The 20228-nt window shown below is 36.9% G+C and overlaps 1 protein-coding gene and 1 non-coding gene across 5 annotated transcripts; both read right to left on the bottom strand.

The window, feature by feature from the left end:
- Positions 1-384: 384 nt before the first annotated feature.
- LOC145638778 (uncharacterized) lies at positions 385-7719 on the bottom strand. 4 transcript variants are annotated; one of them, XM_081689797.1, is made up of 12 exons: positions 7402-7719; positions 7202-7246; positions 6051-6202; positions 4920-5942; positions 3844-3977; positions 3153-3758; positions 2281-2336; positions 2101-2194; positions 1928-2011; positions 803-904; positions 662-689; positions 385-496 (listed from the first exon to the last, which is right to left on the bottom strand). In XM_081689797.1, the coding sequence occupies exons 6-12, from the start codon at positions 3228-3230 to the stop codon at positions 474-476; spliced, it is 465 nt and encodes a 154-aa protein (XP_081545923.1). In that variant the 5' UTR covers positions 3231-3758; positions 3844-3977; positions 4920-5942; positions 6051-6202; positions 7202-7246; positions 7402-7719; the 3' UTR covers positions 385-473. The 4 variants fall into 4 exon arrangements, with proteins under 4 accessions (XP_081545923.1, XP_081545924.1, XP_081545922.1 ...); XM_081689798.1 differs by having other exon boundaries at positions 3859-3977; XM_081689796.1 differs by having other exon boundaries at positions 3882-3977.
- Positions 7720-18349: 10630 nt separating this feature from the next.
- LOC145641146 (small nucleolar RNA R71) lies at positions 18350-18456 on the bottom strand. The gene has a single exon (XR_014115212.1). It is a non-coding gene; the product is annotated as a small nucleolar RNA R71 (small nucleolar RNA).
- Between the last annotated feature and the right edge of the window lie 1772 nt (positions 18457-20228).

Below are 20228 nucleotides of genomic sequence, written 5' to 3'. Positions count from 1 at the left end.
CTCTCTGTAAAACCTTGTATTCTTCTCAGCTCATCAATGGAGTTCCTTCATTGATTTCGCTTGTTCTTAGTGAATTTAGAGTGAGATTCCAGTTCACACCTTGTGTACCAATACAGATTCTTCGTTAGTTTGTCAGGGGAAGTGGATTTAAAATGTACTGATGGAATTTGTTGAATAGCTATAGGCTATAGCACCTTTGTGCTGTAATTTCTCTGACATAACAAATATATGTTTCATGAATAGAAAGTCTTATGTGTCCAATGTCATTACAATTTGCAAGTACCAAACTGAACAGTCAGGAATTATGTACTGCAAGCAGTCAAGCACTTAATGAGACACTTTTTATTTATTTATTTATTTATTTTTAATTTTTGGGCAACAAATGAATCACTTGAATGAGTTACCTTTCAGACACATAAAGGACCAAATTCGAAGGGCAACAGGGTTGTACAAACTTTTTATGCAGATAAGTGTCATCTCTTCCTTATTGAAAGATCTAAAAAGGGCAGATATTGAATGTAGCTTCATGAGCAAATCAAGTAAGGATATCAATATCAATCACCTTCAAGTTTAACAACGCACAAAAGAGAGAGTAAATGAGGTATGCATATAAAGAAACACTGGGAATTTTTTTTGGAGTTTTTGGTTTGGATCAACTCACCAATATTCCCATCCATCTGATTTAAATCCTGTAATTAGAGGAGGAGGAATTGGTAAACAAATGCTAGTTTTACAAAAGATCCTGGTAAATAAAAAATGTGCAGATCACACTGAAAAGCTTTAACATATACTAAGTGCTCACCTTAGCGAGATTGAAGTCAATCAGATACACATTTACGGATTTTGATGAGAATAAAAAATTTCTTGGTTTTCTGTCTCTGTGAAACACACCCTGCAACTCCTCCTCCAAAAAAAAATAATAAATAAATAAAAAAAAAAGGGGAAGAAACACACCCTGCAAACATGTATCTGTACTTATACATAAGAATTTGCAAAGTAATAAATCTAAACAGCAACATTATCCCGTACCCACCAGGGCCGTCTCCGGTAATTTGGTGGCCCTGTTCTAATTATAAAAATTGGGCCCTTAAATTTTTAAAGGACTATTTATAAAAGGTTTAAAATATTATTATTATAAAATGATTTTTTTTTTTTGGTTTTTCACAACAAGAATCATATTTCTAGATTGAGTCAATTCTTTATTTTTTTTTGACGTTTTTCACAACCAAAATCATATTTCCTAATTTTAGGAGCCATAATTAAAAAAAACAACAATTTATATTTCAGAAATAAAAAAATTATGCATAAATTAAGATAACAAATATATATAGATAGATACAACCTGCTCTTTAATCAAGTAATCAACCTCTGCCCACTCCAGATCCACCGAACAAGAACAGTTCGCCAGAATATTGAGTGCTTCCATTAACGTTTTTTCCACCTTTTGAATTGAGTTAAAATTGAAAGAAAACTGAATTGTGTGTATTGCTTGATCTAGTATTTTGTGTGTATTGCTTGATCTAGAAATTAGTATAAATTAATAAAATTTTGACCGTTAATATCTGTTGAATCGTCATTGATTTTGATAAGAGTATAAATTGTTCTTCAATTTTGCCAAAAAAAAGAGAAAAAATTAAGTGAATTGGAGATAATTAGGCAAAATAGGCGTTTATGAGTGATAATTATTGAGTGAATTTAATTTTGTTTTGGAAATCAAAAGACAAAAGAGATTGAATTTTGGATAGGAAGATTTTTTGGGTTTTGGTTTCAAAATGGAGGTTTTTACAAGGAAGAAGATGAATAGGTAAAGTAGATTTTTTTTTTTTTTAAGTCAATGATTTTTTTTTTTTTTAAATTGTGGGCCCCTGATTTTTGGGGGCCCTGTTACGTGTGTGAGGAAAAACCTCCTTAAAGCCGGGTCTGGTACCCACTTATGGAGTCCAAAGAGTGCTTTGAACGTGCAGTAACCATACCATTGAAGCTGAAATATGCCAATCTCCTGTTTTGAAACCTGCAGCAGAATCATATTATGCATGGGTCAAAATCATAATTTTTAAGATACTACACAAATGAAAAAAAACTCTAAAAGGATTAACTTACTTCAGGCCTGTCATGCTCAACATGCTGTAGAATAAAGAAGTCAGAATTTTCACTCTTGAGAGAACAGTCCAGATTTATCACATAATTCTTCCCCCTGATAAACCAAATTTCCAAAATATTACTCGGACCACATGAATTATATCTCATAACAGTGAACTTTAAAGTCAAGACCACACTTACCCAAATCGTTGAAGCATCATAAGCTCATTCTTGACATGATGTATTTGTGTGAGGACCTACATTTCCACAAACAAAATTCCATCAGTCAGCATAGTCGCTGCAGTTAAGAGACATATCAATGGTAACCTTATAAAAGCAAAAGCAGTGTGTGAAATATGAGCAGCTACATGAATTATAAAGTATGTCATCTATTATTCCTGAACGTCAGATTTTGCTCATGTGTTTTGTTCAATTTCTCCAGAACCAAACCCTATGCAGAATAACTAGTGACTTATAAAAACATAGATTATGTCCAATACTAGCAAAGCAACCACAAAATTGTTTTCCCGTTACCCTGCCAAAAGGCTCAAAACAGCAGATATCTGTAATTTAGGACAGTCTGTTGACTTTATAGGCTGAGCATTAATAGACAGCTAATTTTCCTGCTACTCTAGGAAAACCTCATCCTCTCTTTTTGCTGTGAAACCTGAAATAGATTGAATATTGTACTCTTATGCTTTTTAACTTTGATATATGAGTTGCAGTTAATTCTGGAGTATTTTTGCAAGATATAATTAAGCTAATGTAGAAATTTTATAGATGTATATATAAGGGCAGACATAACAAAATGGTTACGGTACTACGGGAGGCCTAACTCCTATGCTTATAGACTTATAAATAGTTTAAGTGATGGGTCAAACTCTCCTTGGGTTCCAAGCACCAGTAAGATAAAGAATGGAATACTTGTTAGTGTACAGTCACACCAAAGAAAGGAAAGGAACAGTAGAAATAATCTACACAGAGTAAATAGATTTCAAAGTAAAGCTTCATAACTTGAATGGGATAAAACCAAAATACACATTACAGGTCAAATTGCACAGAAAGAGGCCTACCTTGGAAGGCTTGTGAACATTGTCACATCTTTCTTGCATTGACGCATTGTTCTTAACAATGTGGTTGGAATTGTCCATTGGAACAATAGCTTTCTGATGCTTTAGAACATTCCGTTCTTTATGGATAATAATTGGGTTATCCTGTATTAGCTTGGAAGGAGTTTGCTGCTTTTTTGTTGAACATTTTTCAGATCCAAATATTTTCTCCTTGACTTTTGAGCACTAAATGTGGATCTCCATAAAGGTTTGATATTTATTAGCTCCTCCTTCGCAGTATTTGTCCTATCCCCTGAAATTTTTCTATTTGCCTCACATAATTTGTCCACGGAAGTAAAAATTCTTGCTGCATGAGCCAAAGAAGACACTCTCGACCTTTTCTTCAGGACTAGCATTATCTAACAATGGCTGTTCACTCATTACTCCAATTTTATTTCTTGCATCTGAATGGTTACTTAAGTTGCTAGAGACATTTATAACAGCAGTAGAATCCACTGATAACTTTTCACCAGGTTGATTATGTTCTACAAGCAGAGGCCCTTCAATAGTCATTCCACCCACCAAACTTGACGACTCCTCTTTATTTTCCTTTTATCAGGGGTTTACATTCTGCCATTGTTTGTGAAAGAAGAGTGTTAGATATTCCCCCATGATAAGTTGGACAATCTAAATATTCTTCCACAATGATATTAACCAAATCATTGCCCACATTTGATTTTTCATTGTTTTTACCCCTTTCCTGATCTTCATTGATCTTTAACTGATGATCCAACAGCCCAACAAATTAGGCCACAACCATGTCACCAATGTTTAACTGCTTCGAAAGATCTGTCGTATGTAAGATGATTTGAGACTCTGTCAATGTTTAGATCGATTTCCCGCATGAAATCACAAAGAGCAGCATAAAAATTTACAGAAAAGAGATTTGAACACAGTGAAAAGAGAAAAACAATGATTGTAAGATTTGTAACTAATTATCTTCAGTGAACACGTCAAATGCCTTTATAACATGACTAGGCATAAAAAGATTAGATGTAGTAGTGTGCCTGGAGTGTTTGTAACCGATGAGCTTTGAGAGGGTCTTCCTACACTCCATGAATAAGAGTGAGAAAACGAGAGGAAAAGAACAATGGTGACAGAGATATGCAATGTCACTAAATCTATATGACTAGATTGACTACTGAAGAATGAAGGTTCAAGTCCGTAATTAGGTCATAGACGGCGTCTTAACTTCTTACTCCGTATTATGTCCTTCGTACCACCTAGGGAAGCTCTCCGGCCTCTTGATTGCAGTCACTTATAGATACTCATTGTCTATAAATTTTCAATGACCAGTCTCAAATTCTAACTGAAAATTTTGGACCAGGTTCGGATTGGTTCTTCTTAATTCAGCAATCACCATGGTTAAAGAATAGCTGGTTAAAAAGATAGATCCTAGACTAATGATACAATAACTTCAATGATCCAATTGTTCAATCAATTGCGACCTGTAATAACCTAGTGTTCTAACATCAGAACAAAGCTCTTGGAGATCAGTTAGCAGCTCAGCCATTTCAATAAATAGTCTTTAAATCATAAGCTTATCAAGTTATCAGTTTGCAGTATGCAGACACACTATTATTTAATAACTCAAAATCAATCTTCATACTTCGCGAATCACATAGCATCAGCCAAATTGAGAAAAACCTAAACTTGTATAGATATCATTATATCATAAAATCTAACATCTTAACAGCAAAATTAATCTCAAACAAACAATTAAATTAGTACCTTCACACAACAGCAATCGAGGTAGTTGATTCCTCTTAATTGCAACAAAGACAAAAAAAATTATTTCAAAAAAAAAAACTAAAAAACCAATATCCCTTTGATGCAGTTAATAAGACCCTTTGATGTAGCTAAATGGAAACGAAGGACCCTATAAAAAAATATAAAAAAAAAAGGAAACAAAGGAAAGGAAATTATATTCTGAGATATAATAACAAAAGGCTAAAACATAATATATCATCTCTTTTCATGGCTATAAATTTTTAATTGAGTAGTATAGAAGTATAACACGAATAAAATTTCCATCAAAACGTTTATAAAGACTACTCTATGTGCTGCTCTTTTTTGTGGTAATGAAGACGTTGCGACCTTTTTGGTAAAAAGGGATGGTGGCTTAGCTCGTATTGTCAATAACTCACAGGAAACACCCATTATCAGTAAATTAACATTTATGCAATCGCATGCCTATACTCATATACTCACCAAAAAAGACCTCCACTGTGAAGAGCTAAAGTTGAACACTTCCCACAAACTCGTTCTAACAAACTACACAAATTTCACATAAATAGCTCCCATTTTCCTACAACACAAATGTCATATAATAACTTTCATTGCCCTAAACATGTCCAAGACTAGTACAACACCTCCAACATAGAAACAAACTTGGCAAATGGCACAAAATATATTAGCTTCCATTGCCCTAAAACAAGTCCAAGATAGTTACAAATGTAGGGGTTGCAACTAGAATGAATATCATCAACTAAAGCAACAAGCTGAGGATGGCCAAGAAGCATCTGCAGGATGAGCAATCTCTTTGGGACAGAAATCACAATGGCCAGAAAGGTGCGACTGATCCAGAATCCTGCAGACAGAGACTTCAGGATCCTGCAAACCTATGACTTCAGCAAAAAACAACTCAAGCTTTTGATCCATCGTGCATTCGGCAATGAAATTGCAGTGGGATGTGTACTTTTGAATAATTTTTGAGTCGTGTCCAAGACATTTCACAAGCTTATATTCGGCACCCTGCGAGATTTAGAATTCATCCAAATTCAGAGGACAAGAATACAAACATATTGAAAAATAAGACAGGAAATAAAATAAAGAAAAAGAAACTGATGGTGGCAGAAAGACCTTTGTGATGCTATTGTAGTGTTCCAAAGCAGTTTTAGCAAGAAAAAAAATCCTTCTCATGAAGCAAATCCTCCTCACGCCCTTCTATAGATTGTAACTCCTTTGCCTTCATGCCGTACTCAGTAAAATAATCAACATTTTTGAGTTTCTTTCTACCAACGTATGAGCAATGCATAAGAACTATTGCAGAAACTGTGAATACAATTCCTATAATGTACAATTTCTATAATATCAAGCACAACTCTAGGAAGGTAATCGTAGCTTGTTGCAAGTAAACAATAAGAAAAGCAGGTAAAATGTGTAAGATAAAGCCTGATTTGCAGCTACTTGGTGTATTCAGATATGTGTAAATAAGATTGTTTGACTAACTGAGGCTCAGCTTCCCTTGCTAATTCCTATTGCTACTAAACCTGCCACAACACTTTAAGCCAACAACCAAGCTAGGCGCCTCAAGCCTACCAATTCACTGCATCCCGAAAACTCCAAAAATGTTATTTGTTTCTGATCTCTCCCTACCATCAGCCAACCCTTGCAGCATCACTGACCCGGTGACACAAACTGACACTGTAACACAGTTACAGACCTTACAGCCAAGCCAAACCAACTCACCACGCCAAATGTGTACGCGTACTAGCAACTACAAAAGTACCAAGCGGCCGGCCAGAAAGTTTTGGTGGTTTGACACAGTTAGTAGACTCAACACAAGGTAGAAATAAACAAACCAACTGCATCACCATCAGCAACGAATCAAACAATATAACCAACACGTACCACTGCCTCTACTCTAGCGCACTTAGAGAATACAGTATACAACACTTGGAAGCAAATTCCAAAAAGCTAAACAAGTTACTCTTTGTAATTATACCCCCTCAAAATTCAATTAGAAATTATCCAATCTTTATTTCAACGTAGCGTAGTACTCAACAATAACAATCAACAATAACAAACAACAATAATAATCCGCTTAATTTAGTAAGCTGATAATCACAATCAATCAAGTACTCCGTATAATATAAGTAAAAAAAAAAAAAAAATATGCAACTACTTGTTGAATATACAAAACAATAAAATTATACTATTTCATGAATTTGATGAATAGATTTATGAATTATGAATTTAAAATTCGAAACAGAATTAGAAATAATATTTACCCTGTCATCTTTGTGTAATAGCTCTGCTCTCCTTTATCTCGCAATCTACGAGACAAAGACAAACAAACATTTAATCAATTGAATATTACGATTAATTGAAACATATAGAATATTCAGTTGAGTTGAATTCAATTCGATTCGATTCAACTGAATTGAAGTTGAAACCCTAACAAAAAAAAAAAAAAAAAAAAAAAACTTACAAATATTTGTCCTTTTTCTTACGAATAAGAGAAACACGAGGATCTCTGAAGTCACGTAAATCAGTCAAAAGACGTAAATCCGTCAAAAAGGCTGGTTCGCGAGGTACTCCATAACCGAATTTTACTCCTCCATAATCGCTCTTCATCCTTGGCTCTTCTTCTTCCTTCGTCTTCGTCTGCGTCTTCCTTTTCATGTTCTCTCTCTTAGAACCTCCATAACCATAATCGATCGACCTTCGCTCTTCTTCTTCCTTCGTCTTCGTCTTCATTTTCTCTCTCTTCTTTTCTGTAAATAGTATAGAAACCCTAGATATTATACCATACAAGTATATTTTTATATATTCGACAGTAATGTACAGTATATTTATTTTTATTTTTATTCTTATTTTATGGATTGGATGGATATTGATTATATACGAACTGGGCCAGCCCAAAACAACTATGGGCTTCTTTCCCATTTACACTCTTTCTATTATTTTTTTTGGTGTTCCACCCGATTTACCATTTGGGCTAATCCGAATTCGGGATCAGTTTTGGGTGGTTAGTTTGAGTCCCCTCCCAATTGTTGTTGCGGGGGATCGAACACAGGTCCTCCCTACCAAGTGTAGTCTCAATCACCACTACATCAACATCCAATTAATACACTCTTTCTATTATAGATGACAAATCAAGTCGATTTCGATCTGTCATGAATCAAGACTCATGACGGGTTCCAGGTCTAATTTTAGGTTATTTAACGGATTTCAGGTTGATTATTCTTGTTCATGATCCACTTTTCCGGGTCGATTTCCGAACAACAAATAGGTCGAGTTTATTCTTGCTATAGGCCTACTTTCTGTGGTACAAACTTTATGTTGGAACAACTTCAAACACCTGAACAGGGATCGAACATTCGAACCTCCTATCTTTAGAATATGAGGTACCGCTTGCTGAAATCTAGTAATGCATTCAAATGAGTTAGTTCATGATCCTTGCACTTAGCCATGTTTAATCTTGTTAATACCTTGCTTAATATCACCATCATGAACATCTACGCGTCAAGAGACCCGAACCTCGCTGCATCACTCCGTTTATAAGTGTGTGTGGGCTGCTGCGGGCGCGGGCCCAAACTGCGGGTAGGTAGTGGCAGCAGCTCATAATGAAGGTTGCGGGTCAGACCCGCGGGTTTGATCCTTCGGTCGCGGGATTTGTCGAGTGGTGAAGGCGGTGAGTGGGTTTGTTTCTTTGACTTTTTCTTTAAGTAACTCTCACGAATTACTTTCTTTTTGTTTGGTTTCTTGGGCCCACGTATATACATGCTTGTATATATGTATTTGCTGACCAAAAATAAGAGCAGAATACTTTTTCAATTATTCATTCATTATTTATTATTTTAATCATTCACCCAAAACAATTTCGGAGAGGAAAATAAGAAAACCCTAAACACAAAAACCACAAACCTACCCTTTGAGATCCGAACAGTTCTTGAGCAATTCCAACCTTCGAGTTCGGGTACAAGAATTACGAAGGTCGTTGTGTAAATCTTGGGGGGCATGCGTCACTAGGATATCTGTACCGGTGGTGGCGTATTTCGCTTCTAAGACAGTGGGTCCAAAACCACGGCACAACCGAAGGAGGACAGGTCTTTGATTAGGAAAGTACTTTAATTTATTATAGTCTTTGATTTCAACAGGTAATTTTTCCAACAATTTAGAAGCGAAATAATATTTGGATCTGTTGATATCATGGCTAGCAACTCTCAATCTCGTTTATACCTAGATCTGTCCAAACTTGAGTCTCTTGATGGAACTAATTACAAGAGATGGTCACAAAGAATGTTGATTGCTTTTGAACAAGTTGAAGTTGATTATGTTCTGTTTAATGATGCCCCAAAACCTATTAAACAAACCAATGTTGTTGTGGATGTACCTAGTACCCCCGTTACTGGTGAAAAACAAATTACTTCTTCTAGTCAGGATTCAACCACGACTATTATTGTTAACGAATCTGAAATAAAAAAATATGATCGTGATAATAAGTTTATTAGGGGTCATCTTTTAAATCAGATGAAGAACAATATTTTTGATCTGTATGTGAAAATCAAGTCTGCTAAGGCTATGTGGGAAGCCCTAGAAAAGAAATATGGGGCTGATGATGCTGGGAAGAAGAAATATGTGACAGGGAATTGGTTGAATTTTAAGATGGTTGATTCAAAGCCTATCATGGATCAAGTCCATGTCTATGAAAATCTTGTAACTGAAATTCTTGCTGAAGGCATGAAGATGTGTGAAATCCTGCAGGCAAATGTTTTGATTGAAAAGTTACCTGACTCATGGTCTGATTATCGCAATAGTCTCAAGCATAAGAAAAGGGATTTGACCCTCGAAGAACTTGTGAGCCACATGAAGGTCGAGGAGGCAAATCGGCTTAAGGACTCCGCATCTAAGCCGAAAAATGAATTATCTGTGAAAGCTAATCTCGTTGAATCTAATTCTGACTCTGACAGGAAGACAAGTGAGAACCGTGCCGGCAAAGGGAAACTTGAAACGAAGAAGGGTAACCTTAAGCCAAAGGGAAAGATTGAAAAGAAATAGACTACAGTTAGATGTTATAACTGTAACAAAGTTGGGCACTTTTCTTCAAACTGCAGACAGAAAGGAAAATCCAAAAATCAGGCTCATTTGGCTGAGGATGAGGATAATGATGTGATTGTTGCGGTTGTTTCTGAGGTAAACTTGGTTGAGAATAATACTGAGTGGATTGTTGATATAGGAGCATCCAAACACTTCTGTGCCAACAAGGATTTGTTTGCAAATATGGAAGAGGCCAAAGAAGGTGAACAAGTTTACATGGGAAATTCTAGTAGCTTGGCTGTGCTTGGAAGAGGAAAGGTGGTCCTGAAACTAACTTCAGGAAAGACTCTGGCTCTACATAATGTACTGTATGTTCCTTCTCTTCGTAGGAACTTAATCTCTGGTGCTTTGTTAAACAAAGTAGGTGTTAAGTTAGTTTTTGATGCTAATAAACTTGTGTTGACCCGTAATGGGGAGTATGTAGGAAAAGGTTACCTTAGTGGGGGTCTGTTTGTCCTTGACATTGTAACCGAATCTTTTATGAATAAGAATTCTTCTTCTGCTTATATTGTTGAGTCTTTTGAATTATGGCATGCTAGATTGGGTCATGTTGGTGCTACAAAATTAAAACGAATGAAAAGTTTAAACTTGCTCCCAACCATGTCATTAGATGGACTAGATAAATGTCAAGTTTGTGCAGAATCTAAATTTGTGAAGAAACCATACAAATCTGTCACTAAGAGGGAGACTGCACCACTTGAGCTAATTCACTCTGATTTAGCCGACTTTAAGAACTTGGAAAGTAGGGGAGGAAAACGTTACTATGTTACTTTCGTTGATGATTACTCCAGATACAGCAGGGTTTAACTCTTAAGGTCAAAGGACGAAGCCGAGTCCAAGTTTCTTGTTTATAAGGCAGAAGTTGAAAATCAGTTGGATCGGAAAATTCAAAGGGTTCGATCAGACAGGGGAGGAGAGTATGGCTCCGGTTTCCTAAAGGGTCTATGTGAGACTGAAGGAATTATTCATGAAGTCTCAGCACCATACACGCCACAACAAAATGGGATCGCAGAACGGAAAAATAGGACTCTCAAGGAGATGATGAATGCAATGCTCTTGAGTTCCGGGTTGCCAGACAACATGTGGGGGGAAGCTGTACTGTCAGCAAATTTTATTCAGAACAGAGTTACTCACAAGAAGTTAGACAAGACTCCATAAGAGCTATGGAAAGGTTATTCCCCAAATCTGAGTTACTTGAAAGTGTGGGGGTGTCTAGCAAAGGTGGGATATCCTTCCTTCAAACGGTCGACAATTGGTTCAGGAACGTTTGATACAGTGTTTATTAGATATGCTGAGAACAGTGCTGCTTACAGGTTTATGAGTCTGGGTGACAATGTCATTAGCGAGTCTCGTGATGCAGAGTTCTTCGAACAAGTGTTTCCTTTGAAGAAAATTGATGTTACTAACAATATTTCTTCAATTCCTTTGTCTACAAAGCAGGTTGAAACTTATCCCAAGACTGAGGAGTTAACTCAGCCTAAGAGAAGTAAACGACAGAGAACAGAAGCAACTTATGGCCCTGATTTCCTTACAGTGTTCCTAACAGAGATGGAAGGTGAAGGAGATCTGGATGAGGTCATGGTTTGTCTTCAGGTTGTAGATGAAGATCCCAAAACTTTCGAAGAAGCAATGAGCTCGGTTGATGCAAGCCTTTGGAAGGAAGCAGTTGACAGTGAACTTGAGTCCATCATGCAGAATGGTACTTAGGAACTTGTTGATTTACCAAAGGGAAGCAAACCTATAGGGTGCAAGTGGATTTTCAAGAAGAAAATGAGGACAGACGGCACCGTGGAAAGATTCAAGGCCAGATTGGTAATAAGAGGTTTCACTCAGAAATATGGCATTGATTATTTTTATACTTATTCTCCGGTGACCAAGATAGCAACTATTCGTACGTTGTTTGCCTTGGCATCGTCGTTTAACCTGTTTGTGCATCAAATGGATGTTAAGACAGCCTTTTTGAATGGCGATCTGGAAGAGGAAATTTATATGGAGCAACCTCCAGGGTTCGTAGTACCTGGGATGGAGAATAAGGTATGTAGACTCAAAAAGTCCCTGTATGGACTGAAGTAGGCACCAAAGCAGTGGTATGAAAAATTTCATAGTACCATTCTTAGTTTCGGTTTTATTGTCAATGGTAGTGATGCATGTGTTTACTCTAAAATGTTTGGTAATCATTGTGTGATCATATGCCTGTATGTGGATGACATGTTGCTGTTTAGTGCTGATTTGAATGCTATAACTGAAACTAAGAAATTGCTTTCTTCTAAGTTTGAGATGAAATATTTGGGAGAAGTAGATGTAATTCTTGGAGTTAAGGTGTTAAAAACCAAGAAAGGCTATTTTTTGACTCAATCTCATTATGTGGAGAAAGTGTTGAAAAAGTTTGATTGCTTTGATCTTGTGCCTCTGAAGACTCCGTATGATCAAAACACTATTCTAGTGAAGAATGTGGGCGCGGCAGTTTCTCATGGAGAATATGCTAAGGTAATCGGTAGTTTGATGTTTTTGATGAATTGTACTCGCCCAGATATTGCATTTGCTGTAAGCAGGCTTAGCAGGTATACACATTGCCCTAGTGTTGAACATTGGAGTGCATTAAAGCGTGTACTTAGGTACCTTCGAGGGACCATGAATTGGGGTTTGGATTTTGTTGGTCATCCTTTGGTTCTTGAAGGGTTTTGTGATGCAAATTGGGTAAGTTCTAGTGATGAAGTGAGCTCCACTAGTGGGTTTGTATTTACTCTATGTGGGAGTGCAATTTCATGGAAATCTGCAAAGCAATCATGTATAGCTAGATCTACCATAGAATCAGAGTTCATAGCCTTAGATCTTGCTACCCAAGAAGCTGATTGGTTAAGAAACCTATTAGCGGATATCCCATTGTGGGGGAAACCAACACCACCGGTCTCTATGCATTGTGATTCACAAGCGGCGATTTGTGTTGCAAAGAACAGTGTCTACAATGGCAAAAAGCGGCACATACATGTCAGACAGAAGTCGAAAAGACAGTATATTGTGAATGGGGTTGTTTTTTTGGACTATATTCGGACAGAGAAAAACCTAGCTGACCCTTTTACAAAAGGATTATGCAAGAGAAAGGTAGTTGAGTCATCATATGGAATGGGTTTAAGAACTTGTGATGGCACAATTTAATTGTAAGTAATAATTAATGTTTGGTCTAAATAAATCCTTTATCTATTGATGATTGTCTAATTGTTAAATTAGTTGGATTTATTGTGTATTAATTATGCTTATAATGCTTGAATCTAATGTCTCCTTTGAGTGGTTGTTAACCAGGTTGATTCAAGATAGGTTGAGTGTGGCTCTTAATGTCACTTGTCCAGATATTCTTTCAGTAGGGAGAAAACAGTGATTCTTAAATGTACCTAGAATCTCTAACCCAAATACTCCAAGAATAGGACTGATATTGAAACCGAATGTACAGGTTGAGCATACTCTTAATATCTCTAGCCCAGTGGCTCAAGAGTTGGGAATGATAGTGATTCTTAAATGCACCTAGAATCACTAGCCCGGATACTACTTGAGTAGGGAATGATAGAGGTACCGAAGAGATGAGGTTGGGTTGAGCCCTTAATGCATCTAGCCTAAGAGCTGGTTGAGTAGTGGCGAGATAGATGCACCGTTGAGTTGATGGAGGTTGAACTTAAGTGTTCTTAATGTTCCAGTTCCATTGCATGTATAGTCCTAGATTTGCAAGGTGCATGTGAGGTACACATGTCGGCATGAATAGTCTGGATTTGCTGGGAATGTAAGGAACACCTACGTGAGTACAAAGAGTGACGCTCTTCTAGGGAGGACAAGTGTGGTTCTTCTGAAGTACTCATTAGTACCCAAGTGTAGCCAAGAATCGCGGAGTTGCTCAAGCTCTAAGGTCAAGGTATGTGTTCCCAAGGTCCCTTCCTCGCTCCTAGGAGTTCAAACCTTTAGATACTCGCTAGGGAAGTGTTGAAAACCTTGTGCACTAATGTGTTAGTTCAAACCTTTGATACTACCATTTAAGTACTAAGACTCTCTTTTACTGTTCAGATCTCAATTAATAGCATTTGTATGCATTAGTGGGGGATTGTTGAAATCTAGTAATGCATTCAAATGAGTTAGTTCATGATCCTTGCACTTAGTCATGTTTAATCTTGTTAATACCTTGCTTAATATCACCATCATGAACATCTACGCGTCAAGAGACCCGAACCTCGCTGCATCACTCCGTTTAAAAGTGTGTGTGGGCTGCTGCGGGTAGGCAGTGGCAGCAGCTCATAATGAAGGTCGCGGGTCAGACCCGCGGGTTTGGAGCTGCGGGCGCGGGTTTGATCCTTCGGTCGCGGGATTTGTCGAGTGGTGAAGGCGGTGAGTGGGTTTGTTTCTTTGACTTTTTCTTTAAGTAACTCTCACGAATTACTTTCTTTTTGTTTGGTTTCTTGGGCCCACGTATATACATGCTTGTATATATGTATTTGCTGACCAAAAATAAGAGCAGAATACTTTTTCAATTATTCATTCATTATTTATTATTTTAATCATTCACCCAAAACAATTTCGGAGAGGAAAATAAGAAAACCACAAACCTACCCTTTGAGATCCGAACAGTTCTTGAGAAATTCCAACCTTCGAGTTCGGGTACAAGAATTAAGAAGGTCGTTGTGTAAATCTTGGGGGGCGTGCGTCACTAGGATATCTGTACCGGTGGTGGCGTATTTCGCTTCTAAGATAGTGGGTCCAAAACCACGGCACAACCGAAGGAGGACAGGTCTTTGATTAGGAAAGTACTTTAATTTATTATAGTCTTTGATTTCAACAGGTAATTTTTCCAACACCGCTTGAACCACCGTTCCAAGGGTCAGACTCCCACCATAACAACTTTACTTAGAACCCCAGGGGTGATTCATAAAAATTATTACTACACTTGTATTCCAAGTTCATTCCCCTTTGTTCTGTTTTGTTGTGTTCAGCTTTATAATGTTTTGTGAATTGTGCATTGTGCTTTATTCCATATTTAGATATAATTATACTTTTTTTTCGTATTAGAGGTCTACAACCATCCTTGTGAGGAGATGGTCTATAAAAAATACATAAGAGGAGGGAGGGGATGGATAGTCCCTCCATCTCCCCCTTTGTGATGGGCTTCGACTCCTCACAGCCCCCATGTATTCCTGTGATAGGTTGGGGGCCCCTTCCCCGTAGATTATCGGTAAAAATAAAAATAATAATAATTACATAATTTTTAAACGGAAGGAGTATTACTTGATTCATAATTTATTGACATAAAATGATAAAATAAACATGTTTTAATACAGAGTATGTTGTTATTTTATCGCAATATATACAAGGCAACATTGGTCAGGGATAAAATGCTTGATTCAGCATTAATATATATACAACTATACAAGGCAACCTTTTTCTTTTTGGAGGGGAAAATTAGATTGGTGATTTTATTGCAAATCAAGCTCCACAAATATTGCAACCTAAATAATTTTTACTACAATACAAATAAATATATTGGTGTTCAAATGCAATCTATGTGACCTTAAATAAGTCTTTTAATTGATATTTGGCATGAACTTGTTCAGTTCTACCTTTGACACCATTGTACACAACATGTCCACTTAAATTGCAATTTCACCTATCAGATTCTCAACTTAGATTCGCATTCGCAAGCAATTGATCGGATAAAAGGGTAGATCATGTTTTAATAGAGACTGTCTATTTAAGAAAGCAAATCCAACTATTTCAGAAGTAACATTAAAGACAAGTTTACCAATTAGTTTCAACTTAACCTTCCTACAATATCAACTAGGTCAAAATGGCGCTCCCTAGAGAGCTTCCTCAAAATACAGATTGATTAACAACAACCAAATTGAGAACATTAAACCAACAGACATATATACAAATTAAAAGAGGGGTTACCAATCACTGAGAGGGGAAAGCAACTTGGGTTCTTGACAAAGAACAAGGCTTGAAAAAATTAATCATCTGCTTCATTCCCTGATTCAATCTCTTGAACTCAAATAACTCAATGCTAACAATATTTTCTTTCTTGGACCCTGAAACAAACAAAAGAACACTATTTCGCAGGCAGACTTTATGGATATGTGCAACAAGAGAGAAGGAATATTGCTGATGAGAAGTATCTATGCCACTATTTAGCCCAATGATTTTCCCTCATTTGTCACTTGTTTGCGCCTTCGATCTCTAGCCGTTTTTACCTTTATTTTAGTTAATTTTGCTTCCTCTCGTGTTTTTCCTCATCTTTTATCTCTTCTTGTGTTTCCAGCATTTTAGTCTTTGTTTTGTAGGTTTTTATTGCCTTTGGAGGAAAGATGGCGAGCTATGAAGGCCAAGGAAAGGGAGAGATGACACTTTAGAGAGGGCGCGCAGCAGTCCAAGAAGCTGCGGGCGTGGAGTTTAAGTACTTTAAGTTTGGCTCAAGCAACCTGGAGATGGAACAAAGATGGCGTGGAGAGGGCACGACCCCAGCCGCCTTGGGAGCGACATTTCGAAGACCTATTTTCCCATGTTCCGTTGTCGCGGTTGCTCCTCAGCTTGGAGAGGCCTCTCCACTAGCCACTGCGGGCGCAACCTCTTGGGTTCAGCAATTCCATACCCAGTTGAGAGAGTGCGCGACTTAGCTAAAGAGGGTTCTCCTTAATTAGTTGGATTTTGATGCACTATAAATAGACTTTCTCTTGAACTTATGAATTAACCTATTTTTTCCAATTATAATTAGAACTTTGTAGAGAGAGAAACTCTTAGTATTTTAGAGAGAAAATTGCTTAATCTTCAAGTTTCATCATTGTAATCAAGATTTCTTCAAGATTTTTTCAAGTTTTCTTAATCTTCAATGCAAGAATTTCATGTTTTCTTGATCAAACAAACTTCATAGTAGTAATCTCCTCACTCTTTCCTTGATTTTACTTGTTTGATAGCTTTTCTTTGAATTTGAATCCTGTTTAGCTTTGCTAAGATTGAATCCATGCTTAGTGTAGTTGTGATGGCTATTTTCTCGTCTCTAGCTTAGATTTCTAGCTAGGGAAGGGGATGAAGATCATGATTGGTTGAGATTATATTGATGATTGATTGGATTTAGCTTTGATTTGATGATTTTGTGCTTAAATTACTTTGGATTATTGTTGTGCACCTTTAATTCCAACACTTGAGTTCTAAATTAGATGCATGGCGATGAATGATCTAGTTTAGTTTTGATCTATTTCTTCAATTTGCTTGAGTAATTGCATGAGAATGAATTATTGAGTAGAATTTGTATTCTTTGGCATGAATCCATGTTGATTATCATTGTTGTCTTAGTTGATTATGATTGGAACCCCCTTTCCCTAGTGTTTTAATCATATTTCTCTCAAATCTAGTTTTACAACCTTATTTTAGTGTTTTCAGTTTGAACTTTCTTAATTTGCTTGCTTTTATCATTTGTAATACTTTATTTGATCGTTGAAAGTCACAATACCTACCCCTTGTAACTTGCAATAGATTCTTATTTCCACTTAAATCGTGCATTACCCCGTTTCCTTGTGGTTCAACCCTAAGCTAGCTTGCTACTATCTAGTGCGAACTTGATAGAGTAAGATTAGGAATATAAATTGTTGATTTGATTTAGGATAATAGTCATGACCTATTGTCCGACGATCAAATTATTGGCGTCGTTGTCGGGGAAACGACTAGTTTTGCACTCTTATTGTATTATTATTGGATTTGTTGCTTTTGCTGTTGTTCATTTACTCTCTTGCTAGTCATTCCTAATTGTTTGCTTAGCTTTGGTGGATTCTAAGGAGGTCTCAAGGACACCCACACATTAAACTGACCACGAGATCGACTGTACTTTGAGACAAGTCCGTAGGCTTTATCAAGCAGAGGCGTGAGGTCTTGGTGAAATTGTTGAGAGTGGGAGTGATTCTTGGTCTTCAAGTTCTCAAAGTGAGGCAATAGTGGCACAAGAAGATGATGTTTTGTTTCGTGAGTTTGGAAATCCAGAAGATTATGAACTCACGGGAGGGATTTTGCTACCCGTCACGAAGACCAATTTTACCATTCATCCCCATTACATAAGGATATATATGGTACAAGCAGAGCAATTTTCGGGGTCTCCAAGTGAAGATCTTATTGAGCACCTTGATAGATTCCTTGAGCTTTATTTGTACCATGATTCAGTTTCTCAAGAGTACATCCGAATGCACCTATTTAAACAATCTCTTTCAGGTAGAGCAAAGAAGTGGCTCAAGCAAGTCAAGCCAAATTCTTTCACAGCATGGAGGGAGATAGTCAAGCCATTCTTGAAGAGGTTCATTTCCGAGGAAAAGACCGCCGAAATGAGAAGGAAGATTGCATCATTTGAACAAAAAGCGGATGGGAGTCTTAGCGAAGTTTGGGAAAGGTTCAAAGAGTTGGTTCAAGCATGTCCTCATCATGAATACAATCAAAGTTTGCTCATGCGATTCTTCTTTGATGGATTGGAACCTATGTCTAGAGCTAATTTGGATGCAGGGGCGGGTGGACAATTGATCAAGATTCCCCAAAATTAAGTCAAGACAACAATTGAAGAGGTAACAAAGAACTACTCTTGGGGTGGTAGAAGGAGGAATGCACCAAAAGAAGGTGAAATATATTAATTGGAGAAGGTTGATCAATTGCAACATCAAATTGAGCTTTTGACAAAAGGGAAATGGATGAAGGTTATATAGATGAATTGAATGATTGATTGTGATTAGTATGCAATTGATTCTTGATTATTGTGTATGGATGATGTTTTCATTGATTAGAATCTTTTTAGCTAATTGATTCTAGGTTTTTAATTGTGCTTTCAATCAATTGTGCGGAAGTGAGTTGATCGAGAGTCTAGATTCTTCCATACCTATGCTAGGTTAGTTGCACGGGAGTGAATTAGCTTAGTAGAATAATTAGCATGCTTAATTGTGCGGGAGTGAGTTGAGTGTGTTGATCGTTCCTAATTGAGATCATGATCATCTAATTGCAATTTGTTGTTGAATTCTTTAATGTAATTGGATTTCTCTTTCCCTAATATTTTGTTGATTGCTTATAGTTGTTCCTCTCTCTATCTCACAACCTTTCCTACTAGTGTAATTAGTTCAAATTGATACACTTAGTCCTCGTGGTTCGACTCCGGACTTACCTCTATGCTTGCTTAGTGGTTAGTTAGGAATTTACTAATATTGTTTAATATTAGGAGGTTAGTCAACGACCTAACCCTCACCTACTTATCAAAATGGCGCCGTATACTGTAATACAAATCGAATACTCCGTATAAACCAATAAGGGCGGCGTTTAAATTGCGGAATATATGTATGAAGTATAAAATAAAAAAAAAAACTATGGGAGAGCTGCGTTTGGCTCATTTCATTCCCTTATGTATCAAATCAAATAAAAGGAGAAAATAGCGAGATATTCCGGAGCCAGACCCAGGCAATCAAGCTGATTGGCAAAATTTTGTCAATCAGTCGTCCTTGTGGGACCCACAGTGTACCAGATATTGCTTTTATATTCATTTGCACTTCTCTTGCTAACTGAAGGAATATTACCGTTAATGTGGGCCAACCAAAGTCGCAAGAAACGTCGTTACATCCAAAGCAAACGGTTAATTTAATATTTCAATCCAAAATACGTGTTCATTGGGTTTAGCCTCTGACGACATTTTCATCCCAAATTGCCATCTTCATTCATATTTACTGGCAGATCCTCGTGAGTTCGAAAGATGACATAGGAGAAGGTTCATCGTGTCCACACAATTATAATTGCGTATACGTAATCCCAGGTATTAGGATTTTGGTATTTGTTGTTAAATTAGGTTTGTTTGTACATATTAGTGTTGTTTAGATCTGTTTTGGGGATGTTGGGGTTATCTGATTTGCTTAAAGTAAGATTATGTGTTTGTAATTTATAGTCAGTATTCATAATCTTGTGTTACGATCTTTGGGCACCAATTATGGCATTTTGTAGAATTATATGGCATTTTGTGATTGCAATAAAATTGTGATTGTAATTTTTAGTCATTATTCAGGTTACCAAATTTAATTTTTTGAGTTCAATTATGGTGTGTGGTTAAAGGTGTTGGTTCAACATCATTTACGTTAGTTCATTACGAAGTTCTACACAGTGGGACTATGGTACCGAAATCGGAGAAGGTTACTGTTAGATACTGTAAACTCCTTAGATTGGAGTGTATTCCAT

Source organism: Chenopodium album, chromosome 7 (genome assembly GCF_948465745.1).
Source record: "Chenopodium album chromosome 7, dcCheAlbu1.1, whole genome shotgun sequence".
Taxonomy (NCBI): Eukaryota; Viridiplantae; Streptophyta; class Magnoliopsida; order Caryophyllales; family Amaranthaceae; genus Chenopodium; species Chenopodium album.
Note: the sequence above shows the minus strand (reverse complement) of the source record. Positions and strands in the feature narration are given on the sequence as shown.